We start from the raw sequence: 23,630 nt of genomic DNA, 5'->3' as shown, positions 1-23,630 counted from the left end.
GGTTCCAACCAAGTCTATGAAATGAGACCCCCTCCCTCCCTAATTTCCAGCTCACACCACCTACAACTCCAAATGCAGGCACCCTCTCCCTCCCCACCAAAAATACTCCATATGTGGCCAGCCCTCTGCCATCCACCCCCTTCAGCCACTAGGCTGAGCAGACTATGCCAATATGCTGTGCTCAAGTTTCTGTTGTCTCACAGTCTATCTCTCTGTGTTGTGTGTGTGTGTGTGTGTGTGTGTGTGTGTGTGTGTGTACACGCATCAGGAAGGGCCTCTGGTGCTATTTTAACAAAGTAGTGGATAACCTTGATGGGGTTGTTGATGCACCGGATGTTGTAGAGATTCTATCAACAAGAAAGGAGGCATGCACTATGATACTGACAACAACATAATTGTATTGATTATTAATACATTAGCATCTGAATACCAGTATTGTAAAGGCAATAACTAATGATGGCAAAAATATATGATAAAAACTGTAAGAGGTAACATTTATATAGGGCCATATCAGTATATTATCACCAATATCATTGAGGTCACAAAGGATATTAAAGGCCCAGTGCAGTAAATACGTAATTCTCCTGTGTTTTATATATATTTCAACATTATGAGGTTGGAATAACGCTGTGAAACTGTGAAAATGATGATAATCCCCTTTAGTGTAAAACAGTGGTTCCCAAACTAGCCTGATATGAAAATGGGGTCATGGGAGAATTTCCAAAATCCGGAAAAGAATGTAACATTATAGTAGACAATCTTATACAGAGTGACTTACATGAACAATTAGTGTTAAGTGCCTTGTTCAAGGGCACATAGACAGAGTTTTAACCTAGTGGGCTTGGGGGTTACTGGGCGAATGCTCTTAACTGTTGGGCTACCTGCCACCCTGAAAATGCTGTCTTTGTCTCTCAAAATCATTATAATGTGGTTAACATAAAACATCTAAATGAAAATTATTTCAATGTAAAAGTTAAAATTCAACCAAAGAGCCCCTTAGATCGTGGGAACGGCCGAACTTGACCGTTGTACTTGAATCATTCCCACCGTGAATGTGTAAGCCTGCTATGCTATGAAACCCCATACTATTCCAGATACTTTGATATTACCAACCACAATTAATATGTGAAAAAAATGTGTGGGGAGGCAGAGAAACTCACATCAATACCTTTGTCAGATAACACTGTGAAACTAAGAATTGATGCTATCGCTAACTATCAAGAGGAAACTGACTGAACGACTCAAAAACTCCCCACACTATGCTCTATTAGCTGTGAGGGCCGAGATGCCCATGCATTGACTTTTGTTTTCTAGGGGCATGCTATTCACAAGTAAACATTGTTCTGTCTCACGATTCCCAAGCATGAAATGAAGCAGGGGATATTCAGTGTGCTGCGTGGCTATATTGACGAAAAACAGGTTCCATGAGATCTAATGGTGGGCTATTGCACAGATGGGGCTACATCTATTAAGGGACGGCAGAAAGCCTCTGTACTCTAGTTATGAATGTGTCTCCCTCTGCTATGTGGACGCACTATATGATACACCCTCTTTTGCAACTGGCGGCAAAAGAGCTATGCGCACAACTCTGGGGATATGCAGCAGGTAACTTCGATTGTAACCTAAATCGCGCACGCCTGTTGGCAAAACTATGTGGAGATATGGGATCAGAGCATGACAATGTTCTATTGCACACCGAGGCTTGGTGGTTATCGAGGGGGAGTGTTGGGGGGAAAAAAATAATTGAGAGAGAAACTGCTGTCAATCACAATGTCTGTGAAACAAAAAAAGAGACTTTGTTGACTTTCTGTATAACAAAATAAAATGTGGCTATGTAACAGACATATTTGAGAAACTGAACGAACTAAACGCAAACATGCAGAGGGAAATACACCAAAATTCTACGAAATACGTTTGACTATGATCCTGGCTGTGTTGACATGCTGGTAAATGAAATCAAACCGCTGATCGAGCTGTCATGTGACCAAATGCTGCAGACAACACATTAATGGGCCACTGTGTCGGAGTTCTGGTTCCGGACTCAAAGGGATATTTTTTTCTTTTTGACCATTTTAATTTAACTCAATCACAGTAAGGTACTTAATTGTTACCCAGAAAGGATTTTACATTGAGATAAAAAATAATAAAAAAACGTCTGCATTGGACCTTTCATCGTCAAACAGGTTTATCCTTTGTCAGCTGTTTTATTACGTAGTTCCGTCAATCTCCATGTCAACTGCAGGCTGACTGAAGCAGCGGATATGACAGCGCTGACCCATTTCTGCTGTAATGAAGCAGCTTCCGGGTCACAGGACACCAGCACTAAACATGGCGGAGGAGCTGTTGGAAGTGGTGGAGAGACTTCAGTCTCGGCTCTCCGAAAACCTAGAGCCTCGCAAGGTAATAGTCGTAAGGCCCAGAATGAAATGGCAAGGCTGTAGCGGATGGCTTCGCCTCGCTAGAATGTTTTCAAATATTGTCGCGTGGCAGGTAGTTCCGCGAATGTCGCTAGCGACTGATTTTTCTAAGATCACGATGCGTAACTTAGCCAACTAACTGTGTTTCTTAACCATAGTTCATGTTAAGTTTAAACGAGTCCCCGAGCTAGCTGCCAAGTCCGCAGAACTGTTCTTTATGCCTTGGAGCCAACGGACATTGCCACTTTCAAATGCTAATAATGTAGCCATCTAGCTAGTGTTCAAGAAACGACACCGATTGTATAAGCTCCACGATCGAGTGACAGCAACATCAGCACGGGCCTAGTTGGTAGATTGTTGCACTTCACTCATGGACCAGTCCAAATTTGAAGGGCAACAACAATACATTGGGTTGTGCTGCGTTATTGTGATGTCGGCAGTTTCTTGATTGTGTCTCATTGAACAACGCAATCCCTACACACACACACACTGCCGTGTCGGGGTGGATTTTTATCAGCTGATCGACTTTAGTAAACACAACCCCCTCTCCGGATATGCGTAACTAGTCTACCTCACAACCCCCATAGGCCACGACAACGGACACATCTTGATGAGCCATGACAGTGCGCAATTCGGGCACATTTGTCAATTTCTGACTCAAATACGTCCTCAAAGTACGACACAGTTTGACATATATAGCCTACAAAGTCAACTACCAGTAGGCCTACACTTTTACACAGATAACGCTATCGTACGCTTTCACACAGTAGACCCATGTCATCAATGCTGTGATTTTGTAAATATTGTTATGTCGCTATGTTTTCATTCATTCAATGCTCAGCAGCCTTGAATTAACCTGACCATTACCTTTAACCAGCTATGTCCTCCCTTTTGTCATACCTGAATTTTGTGCACTTTGCTAGTGTGCAGACTGTTCTGTTTTTCTCAGAATCCGGCTAGTTAGGTCAATCAGTACCAAGGATGTAGTGAGCACAGTGTAAATCTTCTGTATTTGCACTATTTAGCTCCTGAAGACCCTCAAAAGGCTGGGGGAGCTGCCTATGACTGTGGATATCCTTGTGGTAAGATTTTGAAATAATGTGTGGCTGTTGGTAGAGCATGGTGCTTGCAACGCCGGATAGTGGGTTCTAATTTGTATTTATTTTTTTATAAATCAGTGCACGCTCACTACTGTAAGTTGCCCTGGATAAGAGCGTCTGCTAAATGACAAATGTAAAAATGCTCATGTCACAATTTTGATAGTATCTCTTTCTTTAGTCTCAAAGCCCCACATTGATTGCATTGCGCCCTAGTTCCTCAGTCACTGCAAAGTGTTCTTTAGAAGAGGAAGCCAAATACAGTCTTCGGTTATGCAACCGGATGATGTGGCCCTGTGTAGCCAGTTTCCCTATAGGAGTTGATGTGCTTTTTAATATTGTCAAGCAACCTTCAGAGCATGCTCACTTCCTTTTACCATGGGCAATAATGCTAATTTGGCCTATTTTATGTGCAATACTAAGAGTGCTGGCCTGCTCACTTAACCATTAGAGCTCCTGAATCTATACAAACCACCCATGTTTCTATCAGTGACACTAATGTCAAAACATAATGTACAGATGAGGAGGACACCCTACTACTATCTGTGTCCCGCTTATATTTTGTTCTCTCCGGTGCAGGAAACTGGAGTAGGAAAAACTGTGAATTCGTTCCGGAAACATGATCTTGCTGGAGATCTTGCGAAGAGCCTTGTGGCCAAGTGGAAGAAACTGGTTCCCACCCCGTCTGCTGAAAGGTACATTTATTATTGAGGGAATTTGGGGATTTCTTCTGATTCTTCGTCTTCATTTTCTTCATCATCGAGCGTATTTTCACCTGGATTCTACTGAAGTGTAGCTTTAATGTTTTTCTTCTTCCTCACAGACCCAGCAACGCGAAGGATGTACGGACACACGCGCACCCTCGCAGCTCCGAGGGAAAGGACGGGAGGCGCGAACGTGTTCGGGAACTATCCCCGGAGGAGCCGCCTCCTCATGTAGAGGACGACGACGAAGAGGAGGAGGAAAGAGGCTACCGCACAAACTACTCCCCCTCCCCCCCTCAGCACCACTACAGCCCCCCACAGGTTGGCCACGGTGGCCAACGAGGGGGGTACCTGTCGGAGGGCTACGAGAGCCCCACGGAGGAAGAGCCAGAGCCCGTGCCCAGCCCCCCTCGCAAAGAGGTCCGACACGCCAAACCGCAAAAAGAGCCTGGGAGGGAGCATCACGGTTCCCACGGCGACCGGGGCGAGGAGAGACGGCAACGTCACGCCCAGGCGAGCAGCCGTGGTGGGGAAGGGAAGAAGAGCAGTGTGGGAAAGGAACCGCAGCACAGTGGCAAGGCCTCCAAGCACAGTCGGCACTCTACGCAGCACGAGAGCAAGAAGGACAAGAGAGGGGGAAGTGATGGTGAGTGTGCTGCCGAGTGAGTTTGCTGAGAGAAGTTCACTGTGACTTCTGTGTCATTGTGACATTTACAGAGGCTGGTTCTCAAATGACATCCTATTCCATAGATGCCTCTTTCAATCTTTGAGTCAGTATTGGTCTGTTAACAGATGGTTTTCCAATTGTATATTATATTTATACATGTGGGATAATAAGAACTTTACTGTATTGTGGATATGGTGACCCATGGTCTTTTTCATCAGAACTCTGTAACAGTACTGCTATGGGTGATTAAAATATGCGATGATAGTAGTGATTGTTACCATTTCCCCATTAATTTGACCCTTAAAAGATGTGGGTTGTCTCACGTCTACACCCCCCCCAAAAAAAAAATATACATCCCATAACATCCTTCCCTGTTCTCCTTATTCTTTAGGGAGGTCACGTGAGCCTAGGGACTCTCCTATATTAGCCCAGACACCTGAGGAGCAGGCAGAAGAGGCATTTGATACCCCCACCGTGTCGTTTGAATCCTTCCTCACATATGACGCCCCTACGCCCACTAAGAAGAAGAAGAAGCCCGGCAGCAGCAGTCGGCCCTCCTCCCACCACACCTCCCACCACCACACACCTCGTCCTCCTGTCCAGCCTTCGCCTGCTGCCCCTTCCTCCTCCAAGGAGTCCAAGCCCAGCAAGGCAAACGGGAACCGCAGTAAGAGGGCTGATCCAGCCCAGACCCCAACGGCAACGACCCCGGTGCCTGAGAAACGCAGGAGGGTAAGAACAGACTTTCACTGAACTTTTCCTCACTCAATCATGCGTATGTCCAATTGGAGAATGTTATATTTGCTGTCATTTTTTTTTTGGTGCTGGACAGTAAGTCCTTTCCAATCGTTTGTTTTTATTAACCAGTTGCCCTGACCCTGATTTTCCAATAGATGTTGTTCTCAGCTTGTTGACTGAACTCTTCCTCTTTTACCCCAGGTGGTCGAGGTTGTGTCCACACTGCCTGATATCCCTCTGCCGGCCATCCAGCCTTACTACAGACCTCTGCCTTCCATTGATCTCACACCATTGTCCCCTCAGCGGCGCAAAGGTACTTAAAAAAAAAAGTTGGTTCCTCCTTCACACTGTGTGTGTGTACTTTCCAATATCCATAATACTGTACAACAGATTGCATTCCCAATACATTGATTAATTCTGTGTTATGATAGCGTGGATATTGGTAGTAGAATTTGTATGTGCTGGTCTGGACTTGTAATTTGGGTAAATGTGTATTAAAATACAGTATGTATTAGTCTCTAGGCCTAAACCAGTTAGTTCTGATTGTCAGCAATTTGTCATGCTTAACTTTTCACCTCTTTCCGGCAGGTCCTGTGTCAAATGACGCCGAGGAGGACACCGGCTTCACTGGGAGACGCTTTAACTCTAAAATGACTGTCTACTCGGGTTCAAAGACGTCTTATCTGCCCAAGATGATGAGCCTGTACGAGCAGTGCATCAGGGTGCTACAAAACAACATTGACTGTGAGTGTTGTCTTGTAGTGACACTGTGAATGCCATGTAATCATAATGCTTAAGTTTTATTTCAGTGTCTTATTATGTACATGTTAATGTCCTACACCTAACATCTCCCAGAAGGCAAAGACAATTTACCTAATTTATAATGGTCTATTGTTCAAACACCAACTTAATTGAGTGGTTTCTTATGGCTGCTGGCCAACTTAGATCCACTTGTACACACTCTCAAAATCATTAAAACATAACGTCATGTGTTGCTCTTAGTTAACATTACACTCCCACAAAACATTGACTTATATTTGTCTAAAATCCAGGAAATGTGTTCCTGCCACAATTTTCAAATCACATTATCATTGTTTCTTAGAGGTGCTTGACACCCTGCCGATTGTGTCATTGTATGTTTGTCCAGCAATTGATGAGGTGGGAGGCGTGCCTTTTGAGATACTGGAACCAGTACTAGAGCGATGCACCCCAGAACAGCTTTACCGCATTGAGCAGTGCAATCAGGTAACAGACAAGTATGAATGCACAAACCCACAGGCGGTATGAAATGGTCAGTTGTCAGTTGTGCCTTTGGAAAATTCCTGCAAATAATGTCATGGCTTCTTATAGGCTAATTGACATAATTGGAGGGATACCTGTGGATGTATTTTAAAGCACGGGGTGGCAGCATGTTGTGGGGGTGCTTTGCTGCAGAGGGACTGGTGCACTTCACAAAATAGATGGCATCATAGGTAGGAAAATTGTGGATATATTGAAGTAACAACTGACAGTCAGGAAGTCAAAGCTTGGTCGCAAATGGGTCTTCCAAATGGGCAATGACCCCAAGCATACTTCCAAAGTTGTGGCAAAATGGCAACAAAGTCAAGGTATTGGAGTGGCCATCAAAGCCCTGACCTAATCCTATAGAACATTTGTGGGCAGAACTGGAAAAGCATGAAAAACCTGACTCAGTCATGAGGAATGGGCCAAAATTCACTCAACTTATTGTGGGAAGCTTGTGGAAAGCTACCCAAAACGTTTGACCCAAGTTACACAATTTAAAAGGCAATGCTACCAAATACTAATTGAGTGTATGTAAACTTCTAACCCACTGGAATCTGAAATAAAATCAGTACTATTCTGACATTTCACATTCTTAAAAAAAATTGGTGATCCTAACTGACCTGACAGAATTTTTACTAGGATTAAATTTCAGGAATTGTGAAACTGAGTTGATGTATTTGTCTAAGAAAAAATTAAACCAGGAAGCACCAGTGACTCAGTCAATAAAAGTGCACATACCAACCAGAAGCCATGGATTACAGGCATCATCTGAGCTAAAGGGTAGAGCTGCCACTTTTAAGGAGCGGGAATATAACCCGGAAGCTTATAAGAAATCGCGCTATGCCCTCTGATGAACCTTCAATAGAGGCCTAAGATCGAATCGTACCACACCGGCTCTGACGGATGTGGCAGGGCTTGCAAACCATTACACACTACAAAGAGCAGCACAGCGACGCGAGCCTACCAGACGAGCTAAACTAATTCTATGCTTGCTTCGAGGCAAATAACACTGAAACATGCAGGAGACCATCTATTCCGGATGACTGTGTGATCACACTCTCCGCAGTTGATGTGAGTGAGACCTTTAAACAGGTCAACATTCACAAGACCCTCGGGCCAGACAGATTACCAAGACGTGTACATGCGCTGACCAACTGGCAAGTGTCTTCACTGACATTTCCAACCTGTCCCTGAGTCTGTAATACCAACATGTTTTAAGCAGACCACCATAGTCCCTGTGCCCAAGAACACTGCGGTAACCTGCCTAAATGACTACCGACCTGTAGCGCAACGACATTAGTCCCCCGGATGTGCCGCACATTGAGATGGAATGCAACATCATATGTGTCCGGGGCACGACCAAAAGAGGAGCGACCCCTAGGTACATCTGGGTCACCCAGAGCAAACTCTCCCCTGAGTTCTCCTTCCCTAACCAGCTCTAGCCGCTCTTGTTGCAGCTTGATTTTTAGCACGCCCCAAAACCTTTAAATTCCAATTCATTTTCATATTTTACACAATCATGCTCTAGGTGTAACAGAAGCAGGTTTCTGCTGTTCAAAAAGAACACTACTAGGACTAACCGATGGCGTGGCCATTGTGACATTACAGGGAGACGGAGAGTCCTCAGCAGAGGCTGCCCCAGTGGTAACTTCAAGAATAACACTCTCCATCAGATTAACCTAATAGAATTTGACATTTATCACCAATTTCAACCTTGTAGTGTTCAACCTTCAGCTGTTCTTTAGTACATAATTGTAACAGTTCCTCTGATGAAAAGCAAATGAACTCATCTACATAAGACACGATAGTCGCAAGAAAAAAAATACAAATAAACTCTTCCCCTCTGCTGAACACACCAGACCACACAGAAATGACAATCATACTGGGCATCACAGAAGAGAGATGAGATATGGAGCTTCCCCAAAACCTACAGTAACTCAACTCTAATCTTCATGTGGATTTGCAGTGGGTAGTTAGGCACTGTAGCCCACTGGCAATGAAATAAGCCACACTGGCAGAGACCCAAGCCACGGATGTGCCCCCGAGACAACTGCTCAGTCCAGACACCACACAATAATAAAACAAAATAAGCATGCCCAACGTATTCCAAAGTGAAACATGTTACTAAGCCTAACAGAATTAAAAAGGCTATAGCTCCGGGTAGCTAGTGTCACTACCCTCCCAAATCGCCCACTGAGGTACACAGCCAATTGTACTCACTTCAGACCGATTAACCAACAGCGAGTAAAACAAGTCTCCAGCCTTGGCAGGGGCCTGGAAACTAACCAATGTACTTTCTTCAACGCCACACACAAACTATCCACCGCAGTGGCAAGTTTACCAAACAAACAAAGGCAACTAGTACTGGCCACCAAACATTACAACTCAAACAAGCTGTAACAAAAGATGCAAACAATGCCCCTACAGAGTTTAACATTAATTCCACATTTTCTCCCAAACACAACACACATACTAGCAAGCCAAACGACACTAGTATTAGTCCTTCATAATACAATAAAGTGCCATACGCCAAAATGTCTAGGGAACCAACCTTATGATCCCGGACGAGCCCCCACTTGTCACAAACGGCTCAAAGTGCGTAACAAAAAGGGAGACAACGTGGAGATAAGGAATAACAAAATATATTTATTAACAAAAGTTAACTAAATAGAATTAACAATGGTGTGAGTGGTTGCGTGCATAAATGTGATAATGATGGGTGTTGAAAGTTGCCAATGCAAACAACCAAAATCTGTGTCTGCATGGAGAGAGTCTCCTCAATGAATGGGGAACGAGGTGCATTTATGCTGGGACACACCCGAACCCAGGTGTGTCCCACTTCACTGACGACCCTCCCGGCTCCGCCCACTGACATCCTATTAAGGAAAACAAGAGCAAAGAGAGAGAATTCGGCAGACAGAGTGGGAGGGTCGTCACAATGGGGTATGGGTAGATGAGTGAGGGGAAAAAATATATATTCAATCAATTTTGAATTCAGGCTCTAACACAACAAAATGTGGAATAATTCAAGGGATATGAATACTTTCTGAAGGCACTGTATTTCGTGTCAACACTCTTGTAAATTGTATTGTATTTTATAATTTTAACCCAAAATTTTCCTCTCAGTGTTTTATGGAGGACTCTGATGAGCTTTGGCAACGCCACTGCCAGCGTGACTTCAAGCGTGAGACGCCCCAGGAGTACGAATCATGGCGGGAGATGTACCTGCGGAAACACGACGAGCGGGAGGAGCGCCTGCGCAAGCTCACCCAAAACATCAGCTCGGCCCATGCCAACAAGCCCAAAGGTTTTCTATGTCCTATCTATGAACTGGATCCTACTATACAGTACTTATTACTAGGAGTTATTTCATCCATGAAAGTGTACTGAGGGTGTTTATTTTGAGTGAGCATATGTGTGTATATACAGTACCAGTTAAAGGTTTGGACACACCTACTCATTCCAGGGTTTTTCTTTATTTTGACTATTTTCTACATCAAAACTATTAAATAACACATATGGAGTCATGTAGTAACCAAAAAAGTGTTAAACAAATCAAAATATATTTGAGATTTTTCAAAGTAGCCACCCTTTTCCTTTGAAAGCTTTGTACACTTGGCATTCCCTCAACCAGCTTCATGAGGTAGTCACATGGAATGCATTTCAATTAACAAGTGTGCCTTGTTAATTTGTGGAATTTCTTTCCTTCTTAATGTGTTTGAGCCTATCAGTAGGGGTGGAATACAGAAGATAGCCCTATTTGGTAAAAGACCAAGTCCATATTATGGCAAGAACAGCTCAAATAAGCAAAGAGAAACAACAGTCCATCATTACTTTAAGACATGAAGGTCAGTCAATCCAGAAAGTTTCTTCAGGTGCAGTCGCAAAAACCATCAAGCGCTATGATGAAACTGGCTTTCATGAGGACTGCTACAGGAAAGGAAGACCCAGAGTTACCTCTGCTGCAGAGGATAAGTTCATTAGAGTTATCTGCCTCAGAAATTGTAGCCCAAATAAATGCTTGACAGAATTCAAGTAACAGACACATCAACATCAACTATTCAGAGGAGATTGCGTTAATCAGGCCTTCATGGTTAAAATACTGCAAAGAAACCACTACTAAAGGACACCAATAATAAGAAGAGACTTGATTGGGCCAAGAAATACGAGCAATGGACATGAGACTGGTGGAAATCTGTCCTTTGGTCTGTTTCCTGATTTTGAGATTTTTTGTTCTAACTGTCTTTGTGAGACGCAGAGTAGGTGAACGAATGTTATGTTTCACTATATTGGATCACGCCATTATATTGGTATCACTCTGCGGCGGAGGGATACATCCGAGGTGAGGATTTACAGATTTACTCCTGTGTACACCTGTATCACGGCTAGGGTCCGCCCCTATATATAGACCCCATGGCCGCGACACACGTTCTCTTTTTTTTCTCGGTGGATCTCCGTGTGGTTTGAGGTACAAACTTTCTGCGGTTTGCTCTGGTAAGTACTTGTAAGTGTAATATCTTTCATGGAAGTGCTCCACTCGCTGCACTCGTTTGATCTGTATCTTCCGCCCGTGGTTTGTCGTACTTGTTTCGTTAGCGTTACACTACGATTCCGTATGCATACGATTCCGTCTTGCGTCAGGAGGTTGATAGGCTGTTCCTGGGGGACGATGCTGGCACTGTTCACCACCGTGAGCGGGGCGGTCAGGCCATCAGAAGCCGGCAGCGGGGATTCATCGCCCCCGGCGGCTCGAGAGGCTATGAGGAACCTACTCACTCGGGTAGCCACTGCACTGGACATCAAACTAGTGGATAGTGATGACTCTCCATCTCTGCTGAGTTCTGCGAGGTGTTGAAGAAGAGCTGGGCCTCTGTCAGGGGGTGCTTCTGACTCACAGCAGAGACTGGACCATGGAGTTATGTTTGCAGGCACAGAGTCATTTGGCCTCTGGGAGTACCCGATCAAAGACACCATGATAGCTGCCATGGTCCTCCCGCACCGGGAGATTATAGGACGGAACCTGCGACTGAAGCCGGAACCCCCCAGAGTCTTTGATGCAGACTTGAAAGCCACACATGGGTCCCTCTGCTTTCTTGGCCGCCCTACCAACTGCCTTACCATGCAGCTGCAGGCCTACCTGCATACTCTGTTGCCCCGGCTGCCGAAGGGCACAGAGGAGCTCCTCCGGGAAGCGATGGTTGTGTCTTGCCTGCTTTCCCTGCTCCAGGAGGGATGTGGCCCGTGCCAACAGACGGGCCATGGCGCAAGTGGTTACCTCCTGTCGCCATCTCTGGCTGGCTCAATCCCGTCTGCCAGCTGCTCTCCAGAGCCACTCTCCCAGTGCCACTCTCCCCATCACCCCAGCTCTGACGTTTGGCTTAGGGGTTGATGACATTCTGGGGACAGACCGATAAGGTTCGTAGGGATTGGGAGACCCTGAGACGGTTCATGCTGCCACCTCAGGCCATAAGTCCAAGGCAGACGGACCGTCACCTTGGACCCGGGAGAAGCGGCCGTGGGGGAACTCTGGGGTATCCGAGACCTGACCGCCTCAGTCTGTGGGCTTGGCCACTGAACGGCACCAATGGTCCACATAAGGGCTACAGGAGGGTGTAATGAACACCATTCAGAGCGCTAGGGCACCGGCTACAACCGCGGCATGCCAGTTGCGCTGGTGGTTGTTCTGCTTTTGCCGCACTGTTATTGAGGTTGTGCCTCGTGGGGTGCAGAGTGTCCTCCAATACTTGCAGTCTCACTTGGATGAAGGCTTTGCAGCCTCTACACTGAGAAGGTATTTGGCTGCTATAGCTGCCTGCCATGTGGGGTGGATGGACAGGCCAGTGGGGCGCCACCCACTTATGAAGTGGGTTTGTTGCTTGCGTCCAGCTAGGACCCGCTCAATGCCGAGCTGGGATCTGGATGTGGCAAAGCTGCCTTTCGACCCATTGGGAGTCTGCCTCCCTCTAACACCTCTCTATGAAGGTGTTTTTCTTGGTAGTGATTACTTCCATGATGAGGGTGGGTGAGCTCCATGCTCCATAAGTTCTGAGTGCTACCAGATGGACCCTGGTGGGAGGAGTATATCTCTCAGCCCCAACCCTTCATTCCTCCCGAAGGTTCTAGGTTCTACCCCCCCCTGCCTATTTGCCCGAGCACTGGCTGCCTATGTGGAGCGGACACGGTCAGTGAGAACAACAGACCAGCTTTTTGTCTGCTATGGTGAGAGAGTCCTGGGGGCCGGGCTCTCAAAGCAGAGGCTCTCTCACTGGATCGTGGACACGATTACCACAGCATACCGCCTTGACTGGCAGGCCAGTGCTGGGATCTGTGGTGGCACATTCAACACGAGGTGTGGCTGTGTCCTGGGCTCTACTGAGAGGAGTGCCCCTCATGCTTTCTGTGCTGCGGCCAGCTGGGCTTCCTCTTGCACCTTTGCTAGGTACTATCGGGTAAATGTGGCACCTCCCTCTGCGGTTGGTTCAGCAGTCATGGGCGTCGCCTCCCCTTCCAGGGACTGTGCCGAGACCCCCCCCCCCCCCCCCTTCCACATTGGCGACCCCTGCATCTCGGTCCTGTGCTGGGATTTCGCTGCTGGCTGGCCAGTTCCCTCTACCACCAGCTAAATCTGATACGGGTATACTAATGTATTGGAGTGATCCAATAGAGTGAAACATAATGAAGGTTACATGAGCTATATGGATTACTCCAATCCTCGACAGTGCTAGAGGTGCTTCAAAAATTATTTGGAGAACATGTGTCGCAGCCATGGGGTCTATATATAGGGGCGGACTCCAGCCGTGATACATGTGTACACGGGAGTAAATCTGTAAATCCTCACCTTGGATGTATCCCTCCGTCGCGGAGTAATACCAATAAATTGGAGTGATCCATATAGCTCACATAACCGTGGTTACATACATAACCTTTGATCTCCACATGTGTGGTTCCGTCCGTGAAGTATGGAGGAGGAGGTGTGATGGTGTGGAGATGTTTTGCTGGTAACACTGTCTGTGATTTATTTAGAATTCAAGGCACACTTAACCAGCATGGCTACGCCAGCATTCTGCAGTGATACGCCAGTCCCACTAAGTACAAACCAGATTGGATATCATTTGTTTTTCAACAGGACAATGACCTGACCCAACACTCCTCCAGGTTGTGTAAGGGCTATTTGACCAAGAAGGAGAGTGATTGAGTGCTGCATCAGATGACCTGTCCTCCACAATCGCACAACCTCAACCCAATTGAGATGATTTGGGATGAGTTGGACCGCAGAGTGAAGGAAAAGCAGCCAACAAGTGCTTAGCAAATGTGGGGACTCCTTCCAGACTGTTGGAAAAGGATTCCAGGTGAAGTGGGTTGAGAAAATGCCAAGAGTGTGCAAAGCTGTCAAAGGCAAAGGGTGGCTACTTTGAAGAATATAAAATATATTTTGATTTGTTGTTTGGTTACTACATGATTCCATATGTGTTATTTCATAGTTTTGATGTCTTAGATATTATTATTTAACTGGTTGTGTGTGTGTGTGTGTGTGTGTGTGTGTGTGTGTGTGTGTGTGTGTGTGTGTGTGTGTGTGTGTGTGTGTGTGTGTGTGTGTGTGTGTGTGTGTGTGTGTGTGTGCCTCGCAGGTCGACAGGTTAAAATGGCATTCGTGAACTCAGTCGCAAAACCTCCACGTGATGTCCGCCGGCGACAGGAGAAGTTTGGCACCACAAGCACCTCCACTGCCAGCTCCACCGCAGCTGCTGCTCCGATCAAGTATGTGGACACTAGTGTGCATACCACTATCAAACACTGCATAGTACTGCATGCACTTCCGTGTTTATTTTTTCCTACTTACATTTCCTTATCTGAAGATATGATTGGCTGAATGGTAACTTTGTTTGCTAACATGTAATTCAGACTCTCAAACTTATTCTCAAAGGTTCACTAGATCATATTTTCATCAACAAGTTGACCGTTATGATTTTCACCCCAATTTTTATCTTGTCTCATCTCTGCAACTCCCCAACTGGGTCGGGAGGCGAAGGTCGAGTCATGCGTCCTCAGAAACATGACCCACCCAACCGTGCTTCTTAACACCCGCCCGCTTAACCCGGAAGCCAGCTGCACCATTGTGTCGGAGGAAACACAGTTCAACTGACAACCGAGGTCAGCCTGTAGGCGCTCGGCCTGCCACAAGGAGTCGCTAGATCGCGATGAGCCAAGTAAAGCTCCCTCCGGCCACACCCTCGCCTAACGACGCTGGGCCAATTGTCTGCCGCCCTATGGGACTCCCGATCATGGCCGGTTGTGATACAGCCCGGGATTGAACCCGGGTCTGTAGTGACACCTCTGCACTGCAGTGCCTTAGACCGCTGTGCCACTCGGGAGGCCGACCGTTATGAGTCTATGTGAATTGTTACAACGTCATCATGGGAAGTTATAAAGGTTATCAAGTTCACACAGGGATTACGATTCCTTACATTTAAATAAAATGCTGAAACTCCCCCTGACATTTTATGGCTGTTCTGAACTTGCAGGAGGACACACAGCTTCAGGGATGCCAGAGTAGCCAGAGGACCATATGTTAAACAGGAAAAGCAAGAGACTAAAGTGAAAGATTTCCCAGTGTTCAATCTGGTGTCAGGGTGAGGATGGAGAGGCTGAAAGAGAAGAGCACATACAAACATTCCAGAATTCCTTTAATCTCTCCACCACCATCAAACATTCTGATATGCTGGCACTTACATTTTCATATACACAGAAATGCTTGGCTGAATGCTAACTTAAGATAATATGCACTTCAGCATATTTGTATCCAAAATTTGATTGTTTTGAAGAATGAATGAGTAGTCATAATATATCATAAAGTTTCAACACACTGGAGGATGAAATGGAACAGAGGCAGACATTCTGACGTTTTCTGTCCGTTCCCGAACATGCAGGGAAACGGCAAGCTTCAGAGACATTGTGAAAGCTTGACAGGAAAAGAAAACGAGACAGTTGTTCAATCTGACGACAGGTTGAGGATATAGCAGCTAGACTACATGAGTAAAGAAGAGCAAATAGAAACTTTCTTGAAATGTTGATTTTGAGAACTATTAAGTGATGTAGACGGTGCTTATAATGCCCCCCGGGCTTGAAAACATACTATTATGATACTGTTTTGTATATTCCTGTACACTGATTGGATCGTCCTTCCTGCGTTTTTTTTTTTTTTCAGAATAAGGCCAGCCATGTCTTATAGCTCTCACTTGGCTGAGCCCAGCCTCTCCTCCTCTCACGACAGTCCCCCTGAGACCTCTCGCTCCTCAGGCCCCAGCGGTGGGGGTTGCCCCAGCGCAAGAGACAACAAGCCACAGGTCAAAAGTGAGTATCGTGTGTGTGTGTGAGAGAAAATGGGTGCAGAAATGTACGCTAACGTTCAAACGTTTGGGGTCACTTAGAAATTTCCTTGTTTTTGAAAGAAAAGCAGTTTTTGTCCATTTTAAAATAACAAAATTTATCAGAAATACAGTGTAGACATTTGTTAATGTTGTAGATGACTACTTCCTTCACAGAACAGCAAAAACTGTAGAAAGAGGAGTGGGAGGCCCCGGTGCACTACTGAGCAAGAGGACAAGTACATTAGAGTGTCTAGTTTGAGAAACAGACGCCTCACAAGTCCTCAACTGGCAGCTTCATTAAATAGTACCCGCAAAACACCCGTCTCAACAGTGAAGAGGTGATTCTGGGATGCTGGCCTTCTAGGCCAAGTTCTTCTGTCCAGTGTCTATGTTCTTTTGCTCATCTTAATCTTTTCTTTTTATTGGCCAGTCTGAGATAATGCTTTTTCTTTGCAACTCTGCCTAGAAGGCCAGCATCCCGGAGTCGCCTCTTCACTGTTGCTGTTGAGACTGGTGTTTTGTGGGTGCTGTTTAATGAAGGTGCCAGTTGAGGACTTGTGAGGACTCTGTTTCTCAAACTAGACAGACTAATGTACTTGTCCTCTTGCTCAGTGGTGCACTGGGGCCTCCCACTCCTATTTCTATTCTGGTTAGAGGCAGTTTGTGCTGTTCTGTGAAGGGAGTAGTACACAGCGTTGTACGAGATCTTCAGTTTCTTGGCAATTTCTCACATGGAATAGCCTTAATTTCCCAGAACAAGAATAGACAGACGAGTTTCAGAAGAAAGTTATTTGTTTCAGGACATTTTGAGCCTGTAATCCAACACTCAAATGATGCTTCAGATACTCAACTAGTCTAAAGAAGGCCAGTTTTATTGCTTCTTTAATCAGAACAACAGTTTTCAGCTATGCTAACATAATTGCAAAATGGTTTTCTAATGATCAATTAGCCTTTTAAAATTATAAATTTGGATTAGCTAACCCAACGTGCCATTGGAACACAGGAGTGATGGTTGCTGATAATGGGCCTCTGTACGCTTATGTAGATATTCCATTAAAAACCTGCCGTTTCCAGCTACAGTAGTCATTTACAACATTAACAATGTCTACACTGTATTTCTGATACATTTGAAGTTATTTTAATGGACAAAAAAATTGTTTTTCTTTCAAAAACAATTGGACCCAACATTCATGTAAAAAAATAAATAATATATATATATATTTTTTTTTTCTGTTTTAAAACATTTTGTCTTTAATCTGTGTTGAGGACATGTCTGCGTGGCTAACTTTTCTGCTGTTACAATGTCACGTCTGTTTATCTTGCAGAAATCGCCCCCATGATGGCTAAAACTATCAAAGCTTTCAAGAACAGATTCTCCCGCCGATAGAGTTGGAGAGAGATGAATGTATGGAGTTATTGAGAAGAAGAGAGATTGTAGGAGCTAAGTGAGCTAAGCTCTTTTTTTTTTTAATTCAATGAATTATGGAAGATCTACAAACCCCGACCAGACATGTGTACACACAGACACACACACAGATTTATTCCATTATTTTAGCATTTCTTAAATACACACACAATTGTCCTATTTTTTTTTTAACTGTTCCCAGTTTGACCCTGGCAAACACACACTTGTACACACACAGACAAAATAACATTTCAAAGGTGAAACTAGTCATTTGTTACAAGTTCATACAAGCAGTATCACACTACAGAGGGACTCTGACAGACAGAACTATTCTTTATTATGGTACTCATAAGTTAAGACGTCAAACTACATAGTGCTGTTACAGTCAGTCATGTTTTTTTTTAAATACAATTGAGTAGACATCCTTTTACTCCAGTGTATTCCCACTTTCTTTTCCTACTGTGTTCAGTGTTGAACCACATGTGCATCTCTACTTTTATCTGGTTCACTGTGATGAGTGAGGAAAGAAGTGACTGTGGGAAGAGGAAAACACAAAAAGGGAGAGAGTAAAGAGCAAGTGATAGGACCCTGCAGCTTCACTCGTATGTATTTATTTTAAACTCTGGGACCCCGGGGTCACCCTGAACCCAGACCCAAATGGAAGTGGATGAAATAGTAATTTTAATAGATTTTAATAAATGTTATATGGACATTTTTAATAAAATTGACTTTTTGCCCTCATATGTTAATGGTCTATTTTCTTCAGTCTGTGTTGATGTTGAAAAACACAGCTCAAATCTAGCAATGGAACCAAGCAATAGTGCACTGAATAAATTGCTGTAATAGGGTATATTCTGTATGCCCCACACTGAGAACAGAGAATGTCATTGTTAAGCTTTATATTGTATCACTGTAATAATGACAGAAATGCAGAAATGTGCAATGGATGTTGGGTGCAAAACAAATGGGAGTAGCTTTCCACTAGACACTGATCTAAGCTCAGTTATTGATTTTGCATGTGTGCTTGGGTTGCCACTACTTTGTATACCTACAAAGTCATAAACCCTGCCCATTTTTACAATTTATCTTTAAATTTAGATTTTAAACTGAACTTTAACCACACTGCCAACCTTATGCCTAACCCTGACCTTAAATCAAGACCAAAAAGCTCATTTCTGTAGCCAATTTTGACTTTGTGGCGGTGCAATCTGACTGCATAAAGCAATTATGTATACAAACCCTGGTTTGCAGATGCTATGTATTGGCTATTGAGAGGCTTTGAAGCCAAGCCAGTAGGGGCAGTTCTCCACAGGAATTAATGGAATTCTACGGTATTTCAATTAAATGTTTTGTTGCAGTGGGGACGGTAACATTAGTGATCTCTAAAAGTTATACTTTAAAGAATGTTATATTTTTTTATGTTTACTCACCTAGTATAATTTCAAGTATGCATTAAGGCACGTGTCAAACTCCATGGCGGGCCAAGTGTCTGCGGATTTTCGCTGCTTCCTTGTACTTGATTGAGGGGAGTAGGAACTCTCCTCACCTGGTTGTCTAGGTCTTAATTCGACACAAAACTGACGGGAAATAACGAAAACCAGCATACACTTGGCCCTCCATGGAATGAGTTTGAAACCCCTGCATTAAGGTGTCTAATAGAATAAACGTCGCAAAAAGGAATGTAGATTTACATTAATAAATGCATTTCAATAGCTTCCAAACGATGTTTTACAATGTTGGGGTAGTGCCAAAATGGAGGCACAGTGGCTTCAACACCGCGTCCCCAATCAATTAGTAATCCTAGTGTATATATACATGATTTATAACTCATTGGTCAAAAATCTAGTGAAACCTTGTGCTTGTTCATTGGTGTTGGCCAGGCCAATCAGAGCACTTTGGCGTTGTGCGTCTGTACGTCCATCTTGATTGGCTATTAACGTAAGTGTCATTTTAAAATGTTTCCTCTCCTGAATGTTGTGGAAAAGTGAAACCAGTCAAGTCAGTCTGAAACAAATAACTTAGCTAGTTAGACAGCCCGTATCATCACTAGCTAGGACTTACATTTCCCTAAAGTGCGATATATAGTTAGTACCCGCGATGTCTGGTCACCGCTGCTGTGAAGACGAGCACGAGCCAGCGGAACGGGGCCTGGAGTATGCACTTTATCAGCGCATTGACGTCGAGAAACTGCAGTGCCTCAACGAAGCAAGAGAAGGCGATGGGAAACTCGTATTTAAACCATGGGATCAACGGACAGACGGGGAGAAGGTAATGTTATCAACTCATTAAACGTATAACGTAACATCATCTTAAATGAACCATTTTGGTGTAGAATCAATGAACCCCCCCCACTAAAATTACGTGGTTCTGCGTTAAATCAAACATTGAAAAAATTAACACCCATGTTTACTCATTTTGTACACTGAACGAAATATGTACACAGGTGGTGGAATATTTTAGTGTCAATGAGCCTGAATGTGATGAAGGGTCACTCACTCACTGTTGGTTAACTTTATCATAACTGTTATGTGATACTAATGAATTAATTTTTTTATATTTATTTTTTATTTCACCTTTATTTAACCAGGTAAGCTAGTTGAGAACAAGTTCTCATTTGCAACTGCGACCTGGCCAAAATAAAGCATAGCAGTTCGACACATACAACAATACAGAGTTACACATGGAATGAACAAAACATGCAGTCAATAATACAGTAGGAAAAAAAGCCTATATACAGTGAGTGCACATAAGGAAGTTAAGGCAATAAATAGGCCATGGTGGCGAAGTAATTACAATATGGCAATTAAACACTGGAATGGTAGATGTGCAAAAGATGGATGTGCAAGTAGGGATATTGTGGTGCAAAAGGAGTAAAATAAATAAATACAGTATGGGAATGAGGTAGATAGGCTGTATACAGATTTGCTATGAACAGGTGCAGTGATCTGTGAGCTGCTCTGACAGCTGGTTCTTAAAGCTAGTGAGGGAGATGGGAATCTCCAGCTTCAGTGATTTTTGCAGTTCGTTCCAGTCAGTGGCAGCAGAGAACTGGAAGGAAAGGCGACCAAAGGAGGAATTGGCTTTGGAGGTGACCAGTGAGATATTCCTTCTGGAGCGTGTGCTACGGGTGGGTGCTGCTATGGTGACCAGCGAGTTGAGATAGGGCGGGGCTTTACCTAGCAGAGACTTGTAGATAACCTGTAGCCAGTGGGTTTGGCGACGAGAATGAAGCGAGGGCCAGCCAACGAGAGCGTACAGGTTGCAGTGGTGGGTAGTATATGGGGCTTTGGTGACAAAACGGATGGCATTGTGATAGACTACATCCAGTTTGTTGAGTAGAGTGTTTGAGGCTATTTTATAGACATCGCCGAAGTCAAGGATCGGTAGGATGGTCAGTTTTACGAGGGTATGTTTGGCAGCATAAGTGAAGGAAGCTTTGTTGCGAAATAGGAAGCCGATTCTAGATTTAATTTTTGATTGGAGATGCTTAATGTGAGTCTGGAAGGAGAGTTTACAGTCTAGCCAGACACCTAGGTATTTGTAGTTATCCATGTATTCGAAGTCAGAACCGTCCAGAGTAGTGATGTGCGGGCAATGATTGGTTGAATAGCATGCATTTAGTTTTATTTGCATTTAAGAGCAGTTGGAATTATCTTGAATTAATTATCTTGAATGAATTATCTTGAAACGGTCTCCATCTTCTGCAGTTTGTTGAGAGTGATGCTGATGAAGAGCTCCTGTTCAACATCCCGTAAGACCCCCCCCCCCTTCAACCCCCTTTTCACCCTTTCTTATTCTGTCATTTTAACTTTAAACCTGTTTCATCATATTATGTTTGTTATTTTTCACAAATCATATTTTTCTCAGGTTCACCGAAGGGTCAAGCTGAAAGGGATCGTCATCGCCGGTGAAGACGGTGAATCGCATCCTGCTGAAATGAGACTGTGAGTGAGTACTGTTTCACCTTGAGCCAGTGTAGCATGTATCAACTCTTTGAGATTTGGTGGTTATTACTCACAACAAGTCAACAGGTGTGTATTAATTTGTGCAAAAGGGGTTACAACGGGAAATGTTTTACAACTAGTTTCTATTGGACATATTCCGGTAGGTCCATCCCTGTTTAATTCTGTTTGCTTCTGTTTGCTTTTGTTTGGTTCATAGTGAATTCACCCCCAGCTCTGAGACCGCTGTGCAAACTGAAAGAGCAAGTATTGTAGTTAGCTTATTGCTCCGTGAGTGACATTTGACTCATTCTTCACACCGTGAGATCAAGACAGCTTCTGCTACATCGGCATGGAATTGCATTTTATTTATTGTCAGCGTGTGTGGTTTTGATAACTATGTGTTGTTGCATTCTCCCTGTAGATACAAGAACATAACCCACATGTCCTTTGACACATGCAGAGAACCTGAGGAAGTCTTCCGTCTCAATAGAGATCCACTGGCTCAGCTGGAATACCTAACTAGGTAAGAGCAACAGAAGTGCGCAAACACACTAAAAGTAGTATTGTTTTCCAAGAAAGCAATGGGGTTTATGGTCATTGCTCACCCATAGACTATTTCTGAGACAAAATAGCAAAACCATTATGCCTAAGTACCCACCAAACCTAAAACACACCAAACGAATCAATCCTAAATTGACATTCTTTCCAGAGTTGCGCGTTTTTCCAACGTTAATCACTTGTCAGTTCACATATCACGGAACTTTGGGACAGAGTACACACGGGTCTACTACATTGGGCTGAGAGGGGAGTACTCCCAGGTGAGAACAAACATGAGACCAACGTTCAGTAAATGATCTTATACAGCTCAGACAGTGTATGCCTCAGCTGAGTTTATTTTTCTTATTGCTCTAAGGATTTCCAGAATTGTTTCACTTTTGTATCAGGCTTTACTTTGACTGTTATATGTTGTCCATTTTTTTAAATGGCAAAACACCTCACCTCTGTCTCATCTGTTTTCTTCCTCCCAGGCTCATAGACATGAACTGACCATCTGCAACTACGAGGTGTCCGCTAACCCCGCAGACCATAAAGTCGACAGCATCATCCCACAAACAAATGTAATCTCCTGAGAGAAAGGAGGGGTGGGATAGTTGCATTGACGGAGATGGGTCAAAAGGAAGTGTGATGGATACTTAGGCCTGGTGGGTGAACTTTCTCATTGGAGGTCAGGTATGCCTAATACTGAACATAAGTGTCTAATCTGGATTTTCTCAGTTACACTTATTGTACCACCGAGTGGAGGCTGAAAGAAGTACTTTTTCGTTTGGTAAATGAATACATTTAATGTCAGTTGCTGGTAACCCTGTGATAAAGCATCACGGTGCTTTTATCTAAAACTATATCTGGTCGCTGTCTGCCACCTAGTGGTTTGTTGTAATATGACAACTTGTCTCAGCAAAACTGGAATGACTCAAGTCCCCTGCAGTGGGAGCTCACTCACATTCTTTCATCCAAGCTCTGAATGGCATGGCAATAATGTGACTATGTAGACATTTTGACACAACCAAAGTAGATCAGCATAAGGTTTTCATTTGATTAGACTCATATACACACACTTACTTTAGGGGTGAGTTGCTTACTATACCACACAGCTTTCTTTGACACCCACCAAACACAAAAGCTATTTAACTCATGATTTCATTGCATTATTAATGTGGTGTCACATTGCGGTCTATGACCGCCAGTGGCTGAATGTGATGGCTTGGTGCGACATATTGGGGTTGGGAATTTGCTGTATGCGTAGGCTGAGAAATAGAAAATGTCCTCAGCTGTTGTGTGTAATGTAATTATTTGAAGAATAAAGATGCGTTACATAATATATTTTTTAATTAGTATAGAATTTAATTGAAATGTAGATTTTGGATTAATAAAAGGCAGTTTTGTTATTTGTGTAAAAATATGCTCTTTGCATTTGGTATAATTTATTTGTTTAGTGTAAATTGGAC

General features: G+C 44.0%; 2 protein-coding genes across 3 annotated transcripts; both read left to right on the top strand.

The window, feature by feature from the left end:
- Window positions 1-2,229: 2,229 nt before the first annotated feature.
- On the top strand, window positions 2,230-18,423 carry LOC110489270 (elongin-A). Its single transcript, XM_021561945.2, has 12 exons — window positions 2,230-2,400; window positions 3,443-3,499; window positions 4,094-4,209; window positions 4,338-4,864; window positions 5,277-5,617; window positions 5,825-5,936; window positions 6,212-6,367; window positions 6,771-6,868; window positions 10,034-10,214; window positions 14,536-14,665; window positions 16,113-16,258; window positions 17,601-18,423. Exons 1-12 carry the CDS (start codon window positions 2,290-2,292, stop codon window positions 17,660-17,662), a joined length of 2,037 nt encoding a protein of 678 aa, XP_021417620.2. The 5' UTR covers window positions 2,230-2,289; the 3' UTR covers window positions 17,663-18,423.
- A 1,167-nt stretch (window positions 18,424-19,590) lies between these two features.
- LOC118946455 (PITH domain-containing protein 1-like) lies at window positions 19,591-23,584 on the top strand. Of its 2 annotated transcripts, XM_036970823.1 has the most exons (6): window positions 19,591-19,948; window positions 21,388-21,431; window positions 21,548-21,624; window positions 22,046-22,147; window positions 22,334-22,442; window positions 22,653-23,584. In XM_036970823.1, exons 3-6 carry the CDS (start codon window positions 21,617-21,619, stop codon window positions 22,752-22,754), a joined length of 321 nt encoding a protein of 106 aa, XP_036826718.1. In that variant the 5' UTR covers window positions 19,591-19,948; window positions 21,388-21,431; window positions 21,548-21,616; the 3' UTR covers window positions 22,755-23,584. The 2 variants fall into 2 exon arrangements, 1 of the variants encoding a protein (XP_036826718.1); XR_005041285.1 differs by lacking the exon at window positions 22,653-23,584 and having other exon boundaries at window positions 21,548-21,912; window positions 22,334-22,366.
- The last annotated feature ends 46 nt before the right edge of the window (window positions 23,585-23,630 follow it).

The sequence above is a fragment of the Oncorhynchus mykiss genome, chromosome 32 (assembly GCF_013265735.2).
Source record: "Oncorhynchus mykiss isolate Arlee chromosome 32, USDA_OmykA_1.1, whole genome shotgun sequence".
Classification (NCBI taxonomy): domain Eukaryota; kingdom Metazoa; phylum Chordata; class Actinopteri; order Salmoniformes; family Salmonidae; genus Oncorhynchus; species Oncorhynchus mykiss.
Note: the sequence above shows the minus strand (reverse complement) of the source record. Positions and strands in the feature narration are given on the sequence as shown.

Excerpts from the sequence above, each read along its gene's own strand:
- LOC110489270 (XM_021561945.2), top strand. The coding sequence starts at position 2,290 with ATGAAGCAGCTTCCGGGTCACAGGACACCAGCACTAAACATGGCGGAG. Across the intron at positions 2,401-3,442 it reads AAAACCTAGAGCCTCGCAAG|CTCCTGAAGACCCTCAAAAG; the intron begins GTAATAGTCGTA and ends TGCACTATTTAG. Across the intron at positions 6,869-10,033 it reads GCATTGAGCAGTGCAATCAG|TGTTTTATGGAGGACTCTGA; the intron begins GTAACAGACAAG and ends TTTTCCTCTCAG.
- LOC118946455 (XM_036970823.1), top strand. Across the intron at positions 22,148-22,333 it reads CAGCTGGAATACCTAACTAG|AGTTGCGCGTTTTTCCAACG; the intron begins GTAAGAGCAACA and ends CATTCTTTCCAG. Across the intron at positions 22,443-22,652 it reads TGAGAGGGGAGTACTCCCAG|GCTCATAGACATGAACTGAC; the intron begins GTGAGAACAAAC and ends TCTTCCTCCCAG.